Here is a 14,173-nt window from a genome sequence, read left to right as displayed (position 1 = left end):
GTGGCATTGCCTTTAGTGAAATTGAAGACATCTAAGAAGATGATTATTCTTTTTTTTTTTGAGATGGAGTCTTGCTCAGTCGCCCAGGCTGGAGTGCAGTGGCCAGATCTCAGCTCACTGCAAGCTCCACCTCCCAGGTTTACGCCATTCTCCTGCCTCAGCCTCCCAAGTAGCTGGGACTACAGGCTCCCGCCACCTCGCCCAGCTAGTTTTTTGTATTTTTTTAGTAGAGACAGGGTTTCATCGTGTTAGCCACGATGATCTCGATCTCCCGACCTCGTGATCCGCCTTCCTCGGCCTCCCAAAGTGCTGGGATTACAGGCTTGAGCCACCGTGCCCCGCCATGATTATTCTTAACTAGAAAACAACTGTATTGTATAAAAAAGAGGGGAGGTTGAATTTGGCAATTGCTTAGTACAACAGTTTTAGGGGCCTATCATAACCTCTGTACAGAAATAGAAAAGAAGGATGGGCCAAGTGTTCATTCAAGTACTCAGCTAGGGAAATACTTGTGTTTTATGGAGCAAATTCTATACTATGGATATATTTGGGATTTGGGATTTGGGAAACTCTTGGGTCACATACTTTGGCAATGTCAAGGATCCATAAAATTCAAATGTCTGCCCTACCTCCCCACCTCCAAAATTGTGAGCTAGGTTGGGTCTTCTTAATTCGGGACCCAAGAGCCTAGCACAGTACCTGGGAGAGAGTCAGCGCTCAATAGAAGTCTGTTAAATGAATGGATAAATGAGTGAACACATAGATGGCTGGTTGGCTGGTTGGATGGATGGATGGATGGATGAATGAAAAAGGCTGGCATAGCTCTGAATGTGGAGTCAGAAGACCAGCCAAGAGGAGTCCTCAAAGCTGGGGCCTGTGCTTTTTTGGGGCATTTTCGTTCTCTGGGATTCACACAAAGAAAGGACTCACTAAATGTTTGCTAAAGGAATGATATCCTCAGTTATGTGACCCTTGGTTTCCCCATTGTTAATATGGATCATCACCATTCCCCTCCAGGCAGACTAAGTGGATTAAATGAGCTTCTTGTGTGAGGAGCTCTTTTATACTGTAAAGTGCTGCACCAGTGTCAGCCATCGTGAACGGTGCCAAGTGACCATTATTTCAAGGTCAAGAGTCGGGGTAGTGGGATGGTAAAGGGACAAAGAAGTCAGTGTGTGCAAAGGAAGGTGAGCAGGGCAGCCTGACTGGCACAGAGGAGCAGGAGAGCTGCCTGGGAGAGCACAGCAGGGGGCTGGCAGACAGAGGCTGGGCCTGGATTCCCAGTGTGCTCCTCTCCTATGGCCCTGGCCAGCCATGAAACCTATCTCCAGGAACCCCAGGAAGCCAGGCAGGAGGAGCCTCTTCCTAACCACATAAAAGCTGCTCAGCCAGGGTACCTGAAGCAGCCCATCTGATGCTGGCATGGTTGTGAGATTTCTCACAGATGACACTGTCAATTAAAGGTCTCCCCTCTGTACCCCTACAAACCCAGTCCCACCACTCCCTGGGGAACAGCAATTGAGACTGCGACAAACCTCCCACCCAAGATCTTTCTGTGGATAATGTGCCCATGCTAATTACCCATGTTCATTAGTTAAACTCAAATTACATGAGCAAGACTTGCAAGACTAGCACTTTGGGAGTTTTCAAGTTATTTACCTGATGTCTGATTTTGCTGGGAGAAAAGGATTTCTTGCTCCCAGGCAAACTGAACCCACAAATTAGGCCAGTGGCTCCCTCCTGAGTCCTATAAAGTGGGAACCCAGGATCACAGGCTGGTGAACTGCATCTCAGCTAAGAGTTGGCATCTTATCCCCACTTTCTGGCCTCCTACCATGAGCCGCCAATTCACCTACAAGTCGGGAGCTGCTGCCAAGGGGGGCTTCAGCGGCTGCTCAGCTGTGCTCTCAGGGGGCAGCTCATCCTCCTACCAAGCAGGGGGCAAAGGGCTCAGTGGGGGCTTCAGCAGTCGGAGCCTTTACAGCCTGGGGGGTGCCCGGAGCATCTCTTTCAATGTGGCCAGTGGCAGTGGGTGGGCAGGAGGCTATGGATTTGGCCGGGGCCGGGCCAGTGGCTTTGCCGGCAGCATGTTTGGCAGTGTGGCCTTGGGGTCCGTGAGTCCGTCCGTGTGCCCACCCGGGGGTATCCATCAGGTCACCATCAACAAGAGCCTCCTGGCACCCCTCAACGTGGAACTGGACCCTGAAATCCAGAAAGTGCGTGCCCAGGAGCGGGAGCAGATCAAGGTGCTGAACAACAAGTTTGCCTCCTTCATCGACAAGGTGGGTCTTCCTGGAGAAAGCTGATCTTGGGCTCCCCATTTTAAGAACTGAGGAGGGAGCCACTCCCCTAATTTGTGGGTTCAATTTGCCTGAGAGCAAGAAATCATTTCTCCTAGCAAAATCAGACACCAGGTAAATAACTTCAAAGCCCCCCAGGTGCTGGGCCCATAAGGCTTGCTCATGTCATAGAGCCCCTTCCTTCCCCCACCTTCATTTTCCTTGGGGCGCTCCCTGTCTGAAGCAGAGGAAGGCAGGACACCTCCCCAGGATGCAGACAGCCCAGGGAGGAACTGGACAAAGCCTGGACATCAGAGGCAAGGGACCAGGGTCAGAGGGCTGAGAAGAGCCAGCAGCCTAGCCCGGGAAGGTGTCCAGGAGGCAGAGAGAGTGGTCTCTGAGTTGAGAAGTAGGAGAGTGACAGCCTTTGAGACTTAGAAGCCAGGTGAAGGAGATGCCCTTGACAACCTGGGGCATCTAGACTGCCATGCTACCCAGCTTTTCCTCCTGTGTCTTCTGACAGCTCAGACTCAGTCTGTAACACACGCAGCCTATGAGGCAAGGCAGCTGGAGGTCATGGTGCCCTGGAGCAGTCGTTCTCAAAAGTGGCCCTGGAACCAGCAGCATCAACATCACCTGGACGCTTGTTAGAATGCACATTCTCAGGCTTCATCCCAGAGCAACTGAATCAGAGCCTCTGCAGTAGGGCCCAGCACCCTGCATTTTAACAAGCCCTCCAGGTGATGCTGATGCACTCAGGTTTGAGAATCACCGAGGAACAAAGTGGTAGGAAGGTCTTGGGAAACACAGACTTCCTAAACTTAGGGGAGCAGAGGAAGCTCACCCAGAGTGATAGTGAGGTAGGGTGGTGAGGCATGAGTAGGAGTTGTCAGACAGAGGTGGGGAAAAGGCAATCTAGGGAGAGAGCACGTGCAGCATGGTAGAACTTGTCTAGGGAACGGGAGACCTTGGGTTTACGAGATCACTGTGTGAGTAAAGAAGGAAGCCAGGAGGGCTGACCATATTATGAAGAGCGTGATAAGGAATATGGACTTGACCCTGAGGGTGATGTGGAACCACCCGAGGGTTTTAAGCAGAGGAGTGATATATATGTAGGTTGCAACTTCAGAATGCTTGTTCTGCTGCTGGGGCAATGCTGTGATTGAGATAATAGAGATGCAGACATGAAAGCAACTTAGGAGGGCCAGAGACCCCAGATAAGCTGAGCATCTGCCTCTGATTGGGCTGGGAGAGCCCATGCACAAGGAGGGAGAGAATAGGCAGAGCATGGGCCAGGCCACCAGACCCTAAGCAGAAGGCCTGACAGTGTGAAGGCTAGCACAGGCCAGCTTGTGTCTAAGGAGCTGCCTTGGAGAGATGGCCTGGGCTGAACATGGACATCAGTCCAGGCAGGTTTGGATAAGTGCAAAAGAGACAGGAGATCTAGATCCTGATAGTTCGAGAAGGAAATGAAGATGTTGGTGCCCCTCCCGACCTTAGGGGCTGCCTCAGAGTGAGAACTTCAGTCAGATAAAGGACCCTAGGTAAGGATTGGGGGTGTGAGTGGCATGGGTGGCAATTTTTAAGGACTGAGGCTCATTTTTAAAGCTAGTGTAGCATAAGAGAACACAGTTCCTGTCCAGGAAGGGAAATCTCACATCCCCTCTCCTCATTGCTTAAGTATGTGTGGCATGGGTTCCAGGTGCGGTTCCTGGAGCAGCAGAACCAGGTGCTGGAGACCAAGTGGGAGCTGCTGCAGCAGCTGGACCTGAACAACTGCAAGAACAACCTGGAGCCCATTCTCGAGGGCTACATCAGCAACCTGCGGAAACAGCTGGAGACGCTGTGCGGGGACAGGGTGAGGCTGGACTCAGAGCTGAGGAGCGTGCGCGAAGTGGTAGAGGACTACAAGAAGAGGTGAGCAGGATGCCGCTCTAGGCTGGCCTGCCTCCCAGGGTGAGGCTTTCCCAGCAGGCACTGGGATGTTTGCTTCTGGCCTTGGAGGTACTGGGTTCATCTGTCCCGGCAAGATGAGAGCCTTCTTTGGGCAACAAGGCAGACTGGACAGTGGACAACCAGCCTCTTGGGCAGCGTCAGGGCTGTCCTGGCAGGTGATCCCCTCCTTGGCACGCTCCTTCCTGCTCCCCACTCAAGAGTGCCTGTGTTGTGTGTGCCACAGCCTCTTGGTTCCTAAGCTCACCAATGTGCCGCTGAGTTCCAAAGAACCACCCCTGACCCAGCTGCTGCTCTCTGCAGCGGGAAAGGAGTTGGAGTTCCTGTTGGGCTTCCTCCCTCGTTGCCTTTAGGTCCTGGACACTTGGGCCATGTGCCTTCTTTTTCCCCTGGGGGATAGTTCTGGCTTCCTTGGAACCCCTGCCTAGGGATGGAGGGGAGCTGTTGGTAGGGTGTCAGGCAGGAGGATTGACACAAGAATCATGGCTGAAAGGGGTAGCTGGTGTGCTTCTGTGATTCAGATATTGAGTGGGAAGAGGGAGAACTTACTCCCCAGGCATCAGAAGAAATCAGACCTCAAACCACCCAGGCTTAGGAGGAGGTTAATTCATACCCAGCCTCCAACTCTGGCCAAATAGTCCTGGTGTGTTGGGATGGACTTGCAAGGGTATAGAATAATACCTCTTAAAAAGCATATAATATGGGCATCTCTTTTCCCACTTCACTATGAGAATGTATACGCATGCACACACACAGACACACACCCTGCTCACTGTGATGCTTTCCCTGCAGGTATGAAGAAGAAATAAACAAGCGCACAACTGCTGAGAATGAATTTGTGGTGCTTAAGAAGGTGAGGAGGGTCCATGGGTTCCCTTCAGTCCCCCAGCAGCGGGTGTTGGGCTAAGAGAGAGGAGCAACTGAGGTCTGAGCGCCCCTGCAGAAGGGCCTGGAGCCGAAGTGCTGAAGGAAGAGATGAAGGGCTTGCTGCTCGGGACATCTTGGGACACCTGGGTATTGGTTTAGCACATAGCACTTTGTGGACAGGAACCTAGATGTGGATAGTCAGTGCCAACTCATGTCCACTTTGGCTGGGGAACAGGACAGGCTTTGGGAGGGGTTGCAGGTTTGCCTTCCAACTCTGCTGGTTTCTGGCAAATCGCTGTGGCTGCCCTTGGCTCCCTCTGTTGGCTGAATGACCGGCTGAGTGGGGTATAGAGTCCCACACCCTTCTCTAAGAAATAGAGGCAGAAGGAGTTCCAGAGGCCCAAGAAACTTGCCCCAGATTTCACAGTGAGTCTGACAGTGAGTTGTGGCTGGAAGGCAGGTTTCTACCCCTTGGATCTGAAGTCCATTCCTGGGCAGCTAGCTAGGGCAGGGCCTGCGGGTGTCAGTTTGCTGGACAGACCTGTCTGGGCTTGAAGAAAGGTGAGGTCGGGCGTATCTGGATTCTCCATAGGACGTGGATGCAGCCTACATGAGCAAAGTGGAGCTGCAGGCCAAGGTGGACGCCCTGGATGGAGAAATCAAGTTCTTCAAGTGCCTGTATGAGGGGGTAAGGCTCCCCCTGCTCCACCTCTGGTTCTGTCTTCTGGAAGGGCAGATATGTGATGAACAGTTTCTTACTTATCAGTAACTTAAGCAGTCCAGGGCACCTCCAGCATTGGGGTGCTGAGAAATTTGTAGATCAAAGGTGGGAGTGGCCATCTATCCTGGTGCCCCATCCATCCCTGACTGCCCTGAGGATGTCCTGCTTTCACTTCCTTCAGGAAACCAGAGTCCTTAATGGGTTCAGTGGGAATTGAACTTCAGCCAAGCATATTCTCATTCCTGCTTCTCTTCTCTCTGTGACTGGGGATGCTTCCTGGGGTCTTGGGCAGGAATCCCCAGGGATAGAGGTAGGAAGTCCTCATACCCCTTCTACCTTCTCTATGCACATCTGATTTCAAGCCTCAACCTGTTGGCCAAGCATTCCTGGGCTCCTGTGTCCCTTCGTGTCCCATGTGTGGTAGCCAGGTTGTTGTCTTCCACCTTCCCCATTCCTGTCCTGTCTCAGGGGACAGATGTGCGGGCTGTTTTCTTCCTGGGCTGCTTCAAACCCATTCAGCAGTTTTCAGATGTGGTATTGGAACCTCTGGGCTGTGATCTGTGTTCTTATAAGCTTTGTGGGGTGCAGCTTCCATCTGTGTGGGATGGTCTAGGGCCATCCCTCTGGGACAGGGCCATCACCTTGGTACCTTTCTCTGGTCACAGAAGGCATTTCATGCTTCCTTGTTTCCCCCGCAGGAGATCGCTCAGATCCAGTCCCACATCAGCGACACATCCATCATCCTGTCCATGGACAACAACAGGAACCTGGACCTGGACAGCATCATTGCTGAGGTCCGTGCCCAGTACGAGGAGATCGCCCGGAAGAGCAAGGCCGAGGCCGAGGCCCTGTACCAGACCAAGGTGAGGCCACACAACTCCCTACAGTGACATGTGCAGGGCCCTGCGCTCCAGACTCTGTCTTGTCTGCCCCATGACTCACTGTGGTGACCCATAGCTTGCTGGGAGCACAGCACCATCCTGGGCACTGCGGGAAGCCAGACGGGAGAAGAAGACACAGCTCTGTCCTTGGGACCCACTTAGATCAACAGCACCCCTGGAGGATGCACTCAGCTGAGTGCAGGTGAATGTTGTGCAAACAGAGTCCAGATTGAGGAACTAGGACCAGGTGGGGCAGGTCAGAAACAACTCCCTGGAGGCAGAGAGTTCTGTCTGGAGGGGAGAAGCAACATGAGTAGTTGGCATCTCAACGCCCCCGCTAATTATCATAAATGAGGGGGTCTCTTCAGTGTGATCTGGAATCAAGTAATTTCTATCTTTTCATTCAAGTCTAACTCCAAGGATAAAGCAGAAGTTTGAGTCCTCAGATCTTAACTTCCCTAATGGTGGTAGGTGGAAACTGATTCTTTAGATAATTTGGTTTCTCAGATCAAGATGGCAACTTCCTAATTGTTCCTTGCATTATCAGGCTCTTTCTCAAGGGAATCCACTCTTGGGAGACCTTATCTCATCCCTCTCCCTGCCTTCTTGCTAGCCTGCAGTGGGGGAGGAGGGAGGCTTTCCAGGTCTAGGAGACATAGGCCAGGGCTTCTTGGTGGAGGTTTAAACTCAACTCCTCAGTCCCCAAAGCCTTTCACATTACTGTTGCAAGATAGGGTAGAGAATGGCCAGAATCATAACAGTATTATGATGGCTTATTTTGATGATTCCCTTTTAAAGATAAAGAAGGTAGGGCCCAGGGAGTTCAAGCTACTTACCAAAGGCAACAGCTGGCAAGTAACGCAGCTAGATCAGAATCTAGGTGACAGACTTCAACTTCCACTGCATTTGGGCAGAAAATCAGAAGTTGACTCTGGGGAAGAAGCATTTACTCTAAGGGCTTTGTGTGGCTTGAGAGAGAAGTGGCAGGAAGATGCTTAGCTGTTCGTCTCAAAATGAAGCTGCTTGGTGTCAGAACCAGTGTACGGGGAGGCATCCTGCTCACACAGCCTTGCAGAGAAGTGGGAGAAGGCTCCTTGTTCAGGGTTGGCACCAAAGATAAAACAAAAGGAGTGAAGAGAGAAGCCCCTCTGCCTTCTCTGCCTTCTCTGCCTTCTGGATGACTTGGCATCTTTAGGAACAATCCTAAATCTTGGGCCATGCTGTGGTGGAGCGCCCAGGGACAGAGACACAACACTCCAGAGTGCTGAACAGTCCCAGTTTTGTGTTCCGCTTGAGCCACATTCTGAGTAGAACTGATGTACTCTCTGTGACTGTTTAATAGATGACATCAAAGGCAGAAGTAATTCCAAATTAGTAGATGACCCAAATTTCATGGCTAGTGGTTTTGGGGTATAGCTGAATCTACCCTCATCATGCACACAAAATACTCCTCCATGCTAATCCCTCCCACCATCCCAGCCCAGCAAATCTGCCTGTGGGCTGGGGCCCAGCTAAGGTATCAAGGGGAGAGAGTCACAGAAAATACAGATGGACAGCTCATTGGCTCACTCATTCATTCATCAGATTCTTTTTGAGCACCAACCAGGCACTGTGCTAGGTACTGGGAATTCAAAATTAAAAGGAAAAGTCCCTGCCATCCATTCATTCTGGGTCTGACGGAGAACGCATGGAAATAGGTTCACAATACAGTATACTGTGGGGAGACCTATGGACTGGTGTACCAGGGGCAATGGAATAGAATTGCACCCAAAGAGGACGTCACGGAAGGCCTCATGGAGGAAGTGACTCTGCACTGGCTAAGTTGGAGCTAGCTAGGGAAAAAGGAGGATGGATGGGGGAGGGTTTTTCAGGTCGGAGGAGAGGCTTAGGCAAAGACTCAGAGACACAAGAGCACGTGGGACATCTGGGGGAACTGTGGGACTGTTTGGCCCAGCTGAAGAGTCAGATAGGTGTTAGGCGAGGGCAGAAAGAAATGAGGCCCTGGATGCCATGTAAGAGTTTGAATTTGACCTTGACTTTGAAGGACGATAGGCAGAGGAATGTCATAATTGGAGCTGTGTGTTATAAGGTTGCCATGTGGAGAGTCTGGGTCATTCAACAGACCTTATGGCCAATTCTAACCACCTATGAGATCAGCCGTGTTTAAGGCAAGCAAATGCAATGGACCAATGCTTTAATGGGAGGTTGCTGATAGATCTGGTGAGGCGGGTGACCTAGACCCACCTCTGCCAGGCTCTACAAGTGCAGGCATAGTCTCTGTACCAGGCTGAGCCCAGCCAGGCCCTGAGTCAGTGTCCTTGCTTTGGTTCCTTTTCCTCCAGTTCCAGGAGCTGCAGCTAGCAGCCGGCCAGCATGGGGATGACCTGAAACACACCAAAAATGAGATCTCAGAGCTGACCCGTCTCATCCAAAGGCTGCGCTCAGAGATTGAGAGTGTGAAGAAGCAGGTGAAGGGGACTGGAGTGTTCCTTACTCACTCCTAAGGGAGGGGTGAACTGCTTAGCACCCCCTGCCCCCTCCTTCTCCTGAGCCTCCATCTCAGAATCCCCTTCCTCAAATGGAGGTCCTGCTCTCATCCCTCACCCTTAGCTCCCATCTGAAGTTAGGAACAATTGCAGATTCTTTTCATAAAGCCATGGGGCCCAGCGTAACCAGTCTCCCAGTCCCGGGTTGACAGGACTCCACCTGGATGTGTCTGGGTCTCTGCTCTAGGACATTGGGCAGGGCAGAGGAGGGCTCAACCACTGAGAGCATGGGAGAGGTGAAGTGAGGCCCAGGGAGGAACTCAGGGGAAAATGCTACCTCCTGACCCCAGTGTGCCAACCTGGAGACGGCCATCGCTGACACCGAGCAGCGGGGGGACTGTGCCCTCAAGGACGCCAGAGCCAAGCTGGATGAGCTGGAGGGCGCCCTGCAGCAAGCCAAGGAGGAGCTGGCACGGATGCTGCGCGAGTACCAAGAGCTTTTGAGCGTGAAGCTGTCCCTGGATATCGAGATCGCCACCTACCGCAAGCTGCTGGAGGGCGAGGAGTGCAGGTGGGTGGGACCGAGGGTCTGAAAGAAACTTTGCAAGTCTCCAAATCAAAGTTTCCCAGAGTGTGTTTGGGAGTGGGGGTGCTGGAGATGTGTTTAATTCACCCACAGGCATAGTTTCAAACAGCATCCAGCCAGATAATGTGACAGCAATTTCCTTTACAGTTCTCTTTTGACTCTTTGAAGAAAGTCTTAACTGGGTGCTGTTGTGTTTTTAACACCTCTCAGACGGCCAGGCGCAGTGGCTCACACCTGTAATCCCAGCTCTTTGGGAGGCCGAGGCAGGTGGATCACCTGAGGTCAGGAGTTCGAGAGCAGCCTGGCCAACATTGGAGAAACCTCGTCTCTACTAAAAATACAAAATTTAGCTGGATGTGGTGGTGCAAGCCTGTAATCCTAGCTACTTGGGAGGCTGAGGCAGGAGAATTGCTTGAACCCAGGAGGCGGAGGTTGCAGTGAGCTGAGATTGCGCTACTGTACTCCGTCTTGGGTGACAGAATGAGACTCCATTTCAAAAACAAACAGACAAACAAAACACAAAAACACCTTTCAGACACTTGCAAATATCGCCTATTGATAAACAGACAGTAGATCCCAGGTGCAGAATCTTTGGGAAGATAATAACATTATCTAGCCCGAAAGTTTTAAATTGTTTTATTTTCATTATATTTATATTTGGTTAGGTAATAACACTGGTTTCTATTTACTCTGGTGATATAAAACTTCTTTTTAAAAGAAATGCACTTTTGTGGAAAAGGCAGTCAATTAAAAATACTAAATATCTAACAGAGCAAGTCAAACATGGTCCTAGCAACAGTCAGAAGGTTGGCACACGAAGCACGAACATTCAAAAAACCCTGTTTTAACCTAGCACCATTTTATAACTGAGACCTGGAGAGAAGTCACTGGTCCCAAAATCATACAGTTAGTTCGTTAGTACAACTCCTGATCCCGATCTTTCCACACATGTATTTATTCAGGCAGCTGCTCACAGTAGTAAAGAAATAGGTTCAAGAGAAACCCTGCAGGAGGGACCTTGGGGGTGGTCATGTTGTTGGAGGTTCCAAAGTTGGAGGTTCCACATCTCTGCAGTGGGAAGAATAGATTGAGGAGGGAGAGGGAGGGCTTAGAGACACTCAGGGACAGCCAGTGCCATCTGGCAAGTGTGGGGTGCATGGAGGCTAAGCCGGCCTGGCTGAGGATCCCCAGCCTGTGTTTAGGCAGTGAGGGCCACTCTGGGAGTCCACGTGATTCAGACTCTCCTGTGCTTTTCTCTCTTGCAGGATGTCTGGAGAATACACCAACTCCGTGAGCATTTGTGAGTATTTCATGACTCTGAGGGAATACTTTCAGTCCATCAACAAACACAAGGTGGGTGGGTGTCCACCACCCAGCCCCCTGGAGAACAGCTTGGCTCTGCCTGTTGACCACTTTATCACATGCTCACCCTCCTTGCTGAGACCTGTGGCCTCCGCATTCAGAGCTGCTTCTTCCAGGTGGAGTCAACGCCCAGCACATTCTGACACTGCACACTGGCCTCTTTCACAGCAGTCTCCCCACTGCTGCGGTGAAACTCTCAGCCCCTCCCCTCTCCTGTCACCCCCAGCCGGCTCTCCTGCATGAAGGAAACTGAGCACAGAGTGGTGCCTCCTTATTGGGAGTGGAGACCGGTGTGTGGACCACTGTGCAAGTCAGTTTAATGCTGGCCCCACAGTGTTTGGCAGTCTCCTTCTTATGGCGGGGCCAGCAGAAACTACCCTAATTTTAACAATCAGGAAATTCTTTTGGAAAATACTCAGAAGGTATTGTAAAGCTAAATGCAAGAACCTGCTGACCTATCTGATGCTCGAGCATCATCTGTCCCTTGGGGGAAGCCCTTGCTACTCCTGTTTGTTTACAGAATGACAAGGTGCCTGACTTGGGAGTCTTGCAGGGTTGGGGTTCTTCCCGTGCTTGAGTTGCTCAAATGAACCCAAGTTCATGGTTGATGGGAAGTGTTTGCTTAAGAAGCAGACATTTAAGCTAGTGGGGCTGGGAGGTTGGAGGGGGACTTAGGGCCACCTCTGTCCTGAGATATACACTGATCATTCATCCCTCCCTCCTCTGCAGCGGTCATCAACAGCTCCATGGCCGGAACAGCAGGCGCCGGGGCTGGTTTTGGATTCAGCAATGCTGGCACCTATGGCTACTGGCCCAGCTCTGTCAGCGGGGGCTACAGCATGCTGCCTGGGGGCTGTGTCACTGGCAGTGGGAACTGCAGCCCCCGTGGGGAAGCCAGGACCAGGCTGGGGAGTGCAAGTGAATTCAAGGACTCCCAGGGAAAGACCTTAGCTCTAAGCTCACCCACCAAGAAAACCATGAGATAAAAGTGAAAGGCAGCCCATTTCCCAGTAGTCTGCCTTGCCCTGGCAGACTGCTCCGGACTCCTCTAGGAAATTCCTCTGTCTCATTTGTCCTCATCTCCTTCTTGCTTTGCTTTGCTGTGGATCTCTCCTCCTTCTCCTTGACCTCTCTGCCTCAGTCTTTGTTAATGTTGAATCAGGATTCGAGAGCTGGAGCCCATCTTTCTGCCTCCATCCAAAGAGGCATTTTAACTCAGCCTCCCCTTCTGGATGAAGACTTGGCCCTTTCTCTGCCTGCATGTCCCTGTGCAGAGGAAGGCTGTCTCTCAAAGGTAACCCCAATCTGCCTGTGCTGCTCTTTCATACCCTGTCTCGGTAACTATTTGGCCATGTGCTCCCTGGGTACACAAGGTTTCGGATCTACTGAGAGACCTGCAGGAACTCTCTCGTGTTAGAGCAATAGTGGCTCAGGCAAAACGCCTGGTGGGAGGTTGTATCTTGCATAGCCAATTCGTATTACATAGCCTGGAGTACCCCTTGAGGCTAATTCTATCAACCAAGGGATTTGTGCTCTTCATCTGTGGGTACTTCCTTGTTTAGGCTTCACCTCCCTGCTCCTGTGTCTTACCAATAAACTTATAAAGCCAACGTGGGGTCAGGCTGCTTCTCTCTCCTAAGGGAGTCCTCATCTCAGTCCATGTCTCTTCTGCATGTGGAGTGGTCAATGAATGGGAGACTGGGGCACCTGAAGTCTGGAAGTATCTTCTGATCTAAGTGAAAGACACCCTACTCAGCCTGGGTGATCTCACCATCACCTTCTAAGTCATGCTTTTCTCAGGCTAATTCTCCAGTGAATGGGGGATCTTTAAGAACATTCGGGTTATTGGCAGGAAAAAGGAGCCCACGCTTGCCTGGTGTCAAGATTTAAAACTGGTCAAGAGGCAGCAGAAGGCCAGTTCTAGGTAGCCTAGGGTCAAATTATGATGGCTCCATGTCCCCTAAGAAAAGGCCCAAAGGTAGAGACTCCTCTTTGAAGTAATGACACATGTTCTCTTGGCCCTTAGTAAAGTTCCCACTGAGTTGAGCATGGGTGTTTATGTATATGTGTATATGTATGAGTTTGTTTATGTATGTATGAATATGTGTGTGCATACATGTATGTGTTTAAGAATGGGGCTCTCTGTTACACACACAATTGCAGATTCTTTTCTTTCTTTTCTTTCTTTTTTTTTTTTTTGAGATGGAGTCTTGCTCTGTCACCCAGGCTGGAGTGCAGTGGCTGGATCTCAGCTCACTGCAAGCTCCGCCTCCCGGGTTTACGCCATTCTCCTGCCTCAGCCTCCTGAGTAGCTGGGACTACAGGCGCCTGCCACCTCGCCCAGCTAGTTTTTTATATTTGTTTTTAGTAGAGACGGGGTTTCACCGGGTTAGCCAGGATGGTCTCGATCTCCTGACCTCGTGATCCGCCCGTCTTGGCCTCCCAAAGTGCTGGGATTACAGGCTTGAGCCACCGCGCCCAGCTTTCTTTTCATAAAGCTGTGGGGCCCAGTGTAACAAGCCTCTCAATCCCAGGTTGACAGGACTCCACCTGGATGTGGCTGGGTCTCTGCTCTAGGAGGATACGGAGCAGGACAGAGGAGGGCTCAACCACTGTGAGCATGGGAGAGGTGAAGTGAGGCCCAGGGAGGAATTCAGGGGGAAACGTTTGTTTTGAAAATACTCAGAGATTTCTCATAGATTCCAAGGCCATGATGTTGGATCAGGATGCAACAGGATGCAAAAGCAAGTGAGAGGCTAGCACACACTCAGGTTGGGGCCCCCATATTGCATCTGAACAGGTCCCTGTGGTTCCTGGGAGGGTCCTAGACTTCAAATCAATAGCTTTTAATTCAGATTTAGACTCTGCAACTAAGTGGCAATAATGAATGAAGCTCTCATTCTTCTTGAACCTCATTTTGTTAGCTATAAAACAGGAAGAATAATGTCTCTAAGTTGTTGTTAAGCTAAAATGAGACAACACGAGGATGTCTTGTGCGATTACTGGCACAAAATTGATGCTTAATAAATGTTAGTGGA

At 51.0% G+C, this 14,173-nt stretch overlaps 1 protein-coding gene and 1 long non-coding RNA gene across 2 annotated transcripts; one reads left to right on the top strand and one right to left on the bottom strand.

The window, feature by feature from the left end:
- The first annotated feature begins 1,810 nt into the window (after nucleotides 1-1,810).
- KRT73 (keratin 73) lies at nucleotides 1,811-12,743 on the top strand. The gene is made up of 9 exons (XM_025403078.1): nucleotides 1,811-2,282; nucleotides 3,982-4,196; nucleotides 5,025-5,085; nucleotides 5,692-5,787; nucleotides 6,519-6,683; nucleotides 9,044-9,169; nucleotides 9,538-9,758; nucleotides 11,039-11,073; nucleotides 11,865-12,743. The coding sequence occupies exons 1-9, from the start codon at nucleotides 1,836-1,838 to the stop codon at nucleotides 12,119-12,121; spliced, it is 1,623 nt and encodes a 540-aa protein (XP_025258863.1). The 5' UTR covers nucleotides 1,811-1,835; the 3' UTR covers nucleotides 12,122-12,743.
- LOC112635146 lies at nucleotides 5,059-10,472 on the bottom strand. The gene is made up of 3 exons (XR_003121864.1): nucleotides 8,946-10,472; nucleotides 7,538-8,032; nucleotides 5,059-6,807 (listed from the first exon to the last, which is right to left on the bottom strand). It is a non-coding gene; the product is annotated as an uncharacterized LOC112635146 (long non-coding RNA).
- Nucleotides 12,744-14,173: the final 1,430 nt, after the last annotated feature.

The sequence above is a fragment of the Theropithecus gelada genome, chromosome 11 (assembly GCF_003255815.1).
Source record: "Theropithecus gelada isolate Dixy chromosome 11, Tgel_1.0, whole genome shotgun sequence".
NCBI classification, from domain to species: Eukaryota; Metazoa; Chordata; class Mammalia; order Primates; family Cercopithecidae; genus Theropithecus; species Theropithecus gelada.
The sequence above is the reverse complement of the archived record's forward strand: the minus strand, read 5'-3'. Positions and strand labels throughout refer to the sequence as shown.

Excerpts from the sequence above, each read along its gene's own strand:
- KRT73 (XM_025403078.1), top strand. The coding sequence starts at position 1,836 with ATGAGCCGCCAATTCACCTACAAGTCGGGAGCTGCTGCCAAGGGGGGC. Across the intron at positions 6,684-9,043 it reads AGGCCCTGTACCAGACCAAG|TTCCAGGAGCTGCAGCTAGC; the intron begins GTGAGGCCACAC and ends CTTTTCCTCCAG. Across the intron at positions 9,170-9,537 it reads TTGAGAGTGTGAAGAAGCAG|TGTGCCAACCTGGAGACGGC; the intron begins GTGAAGGGGACT and ends TCCTGACCCCAG.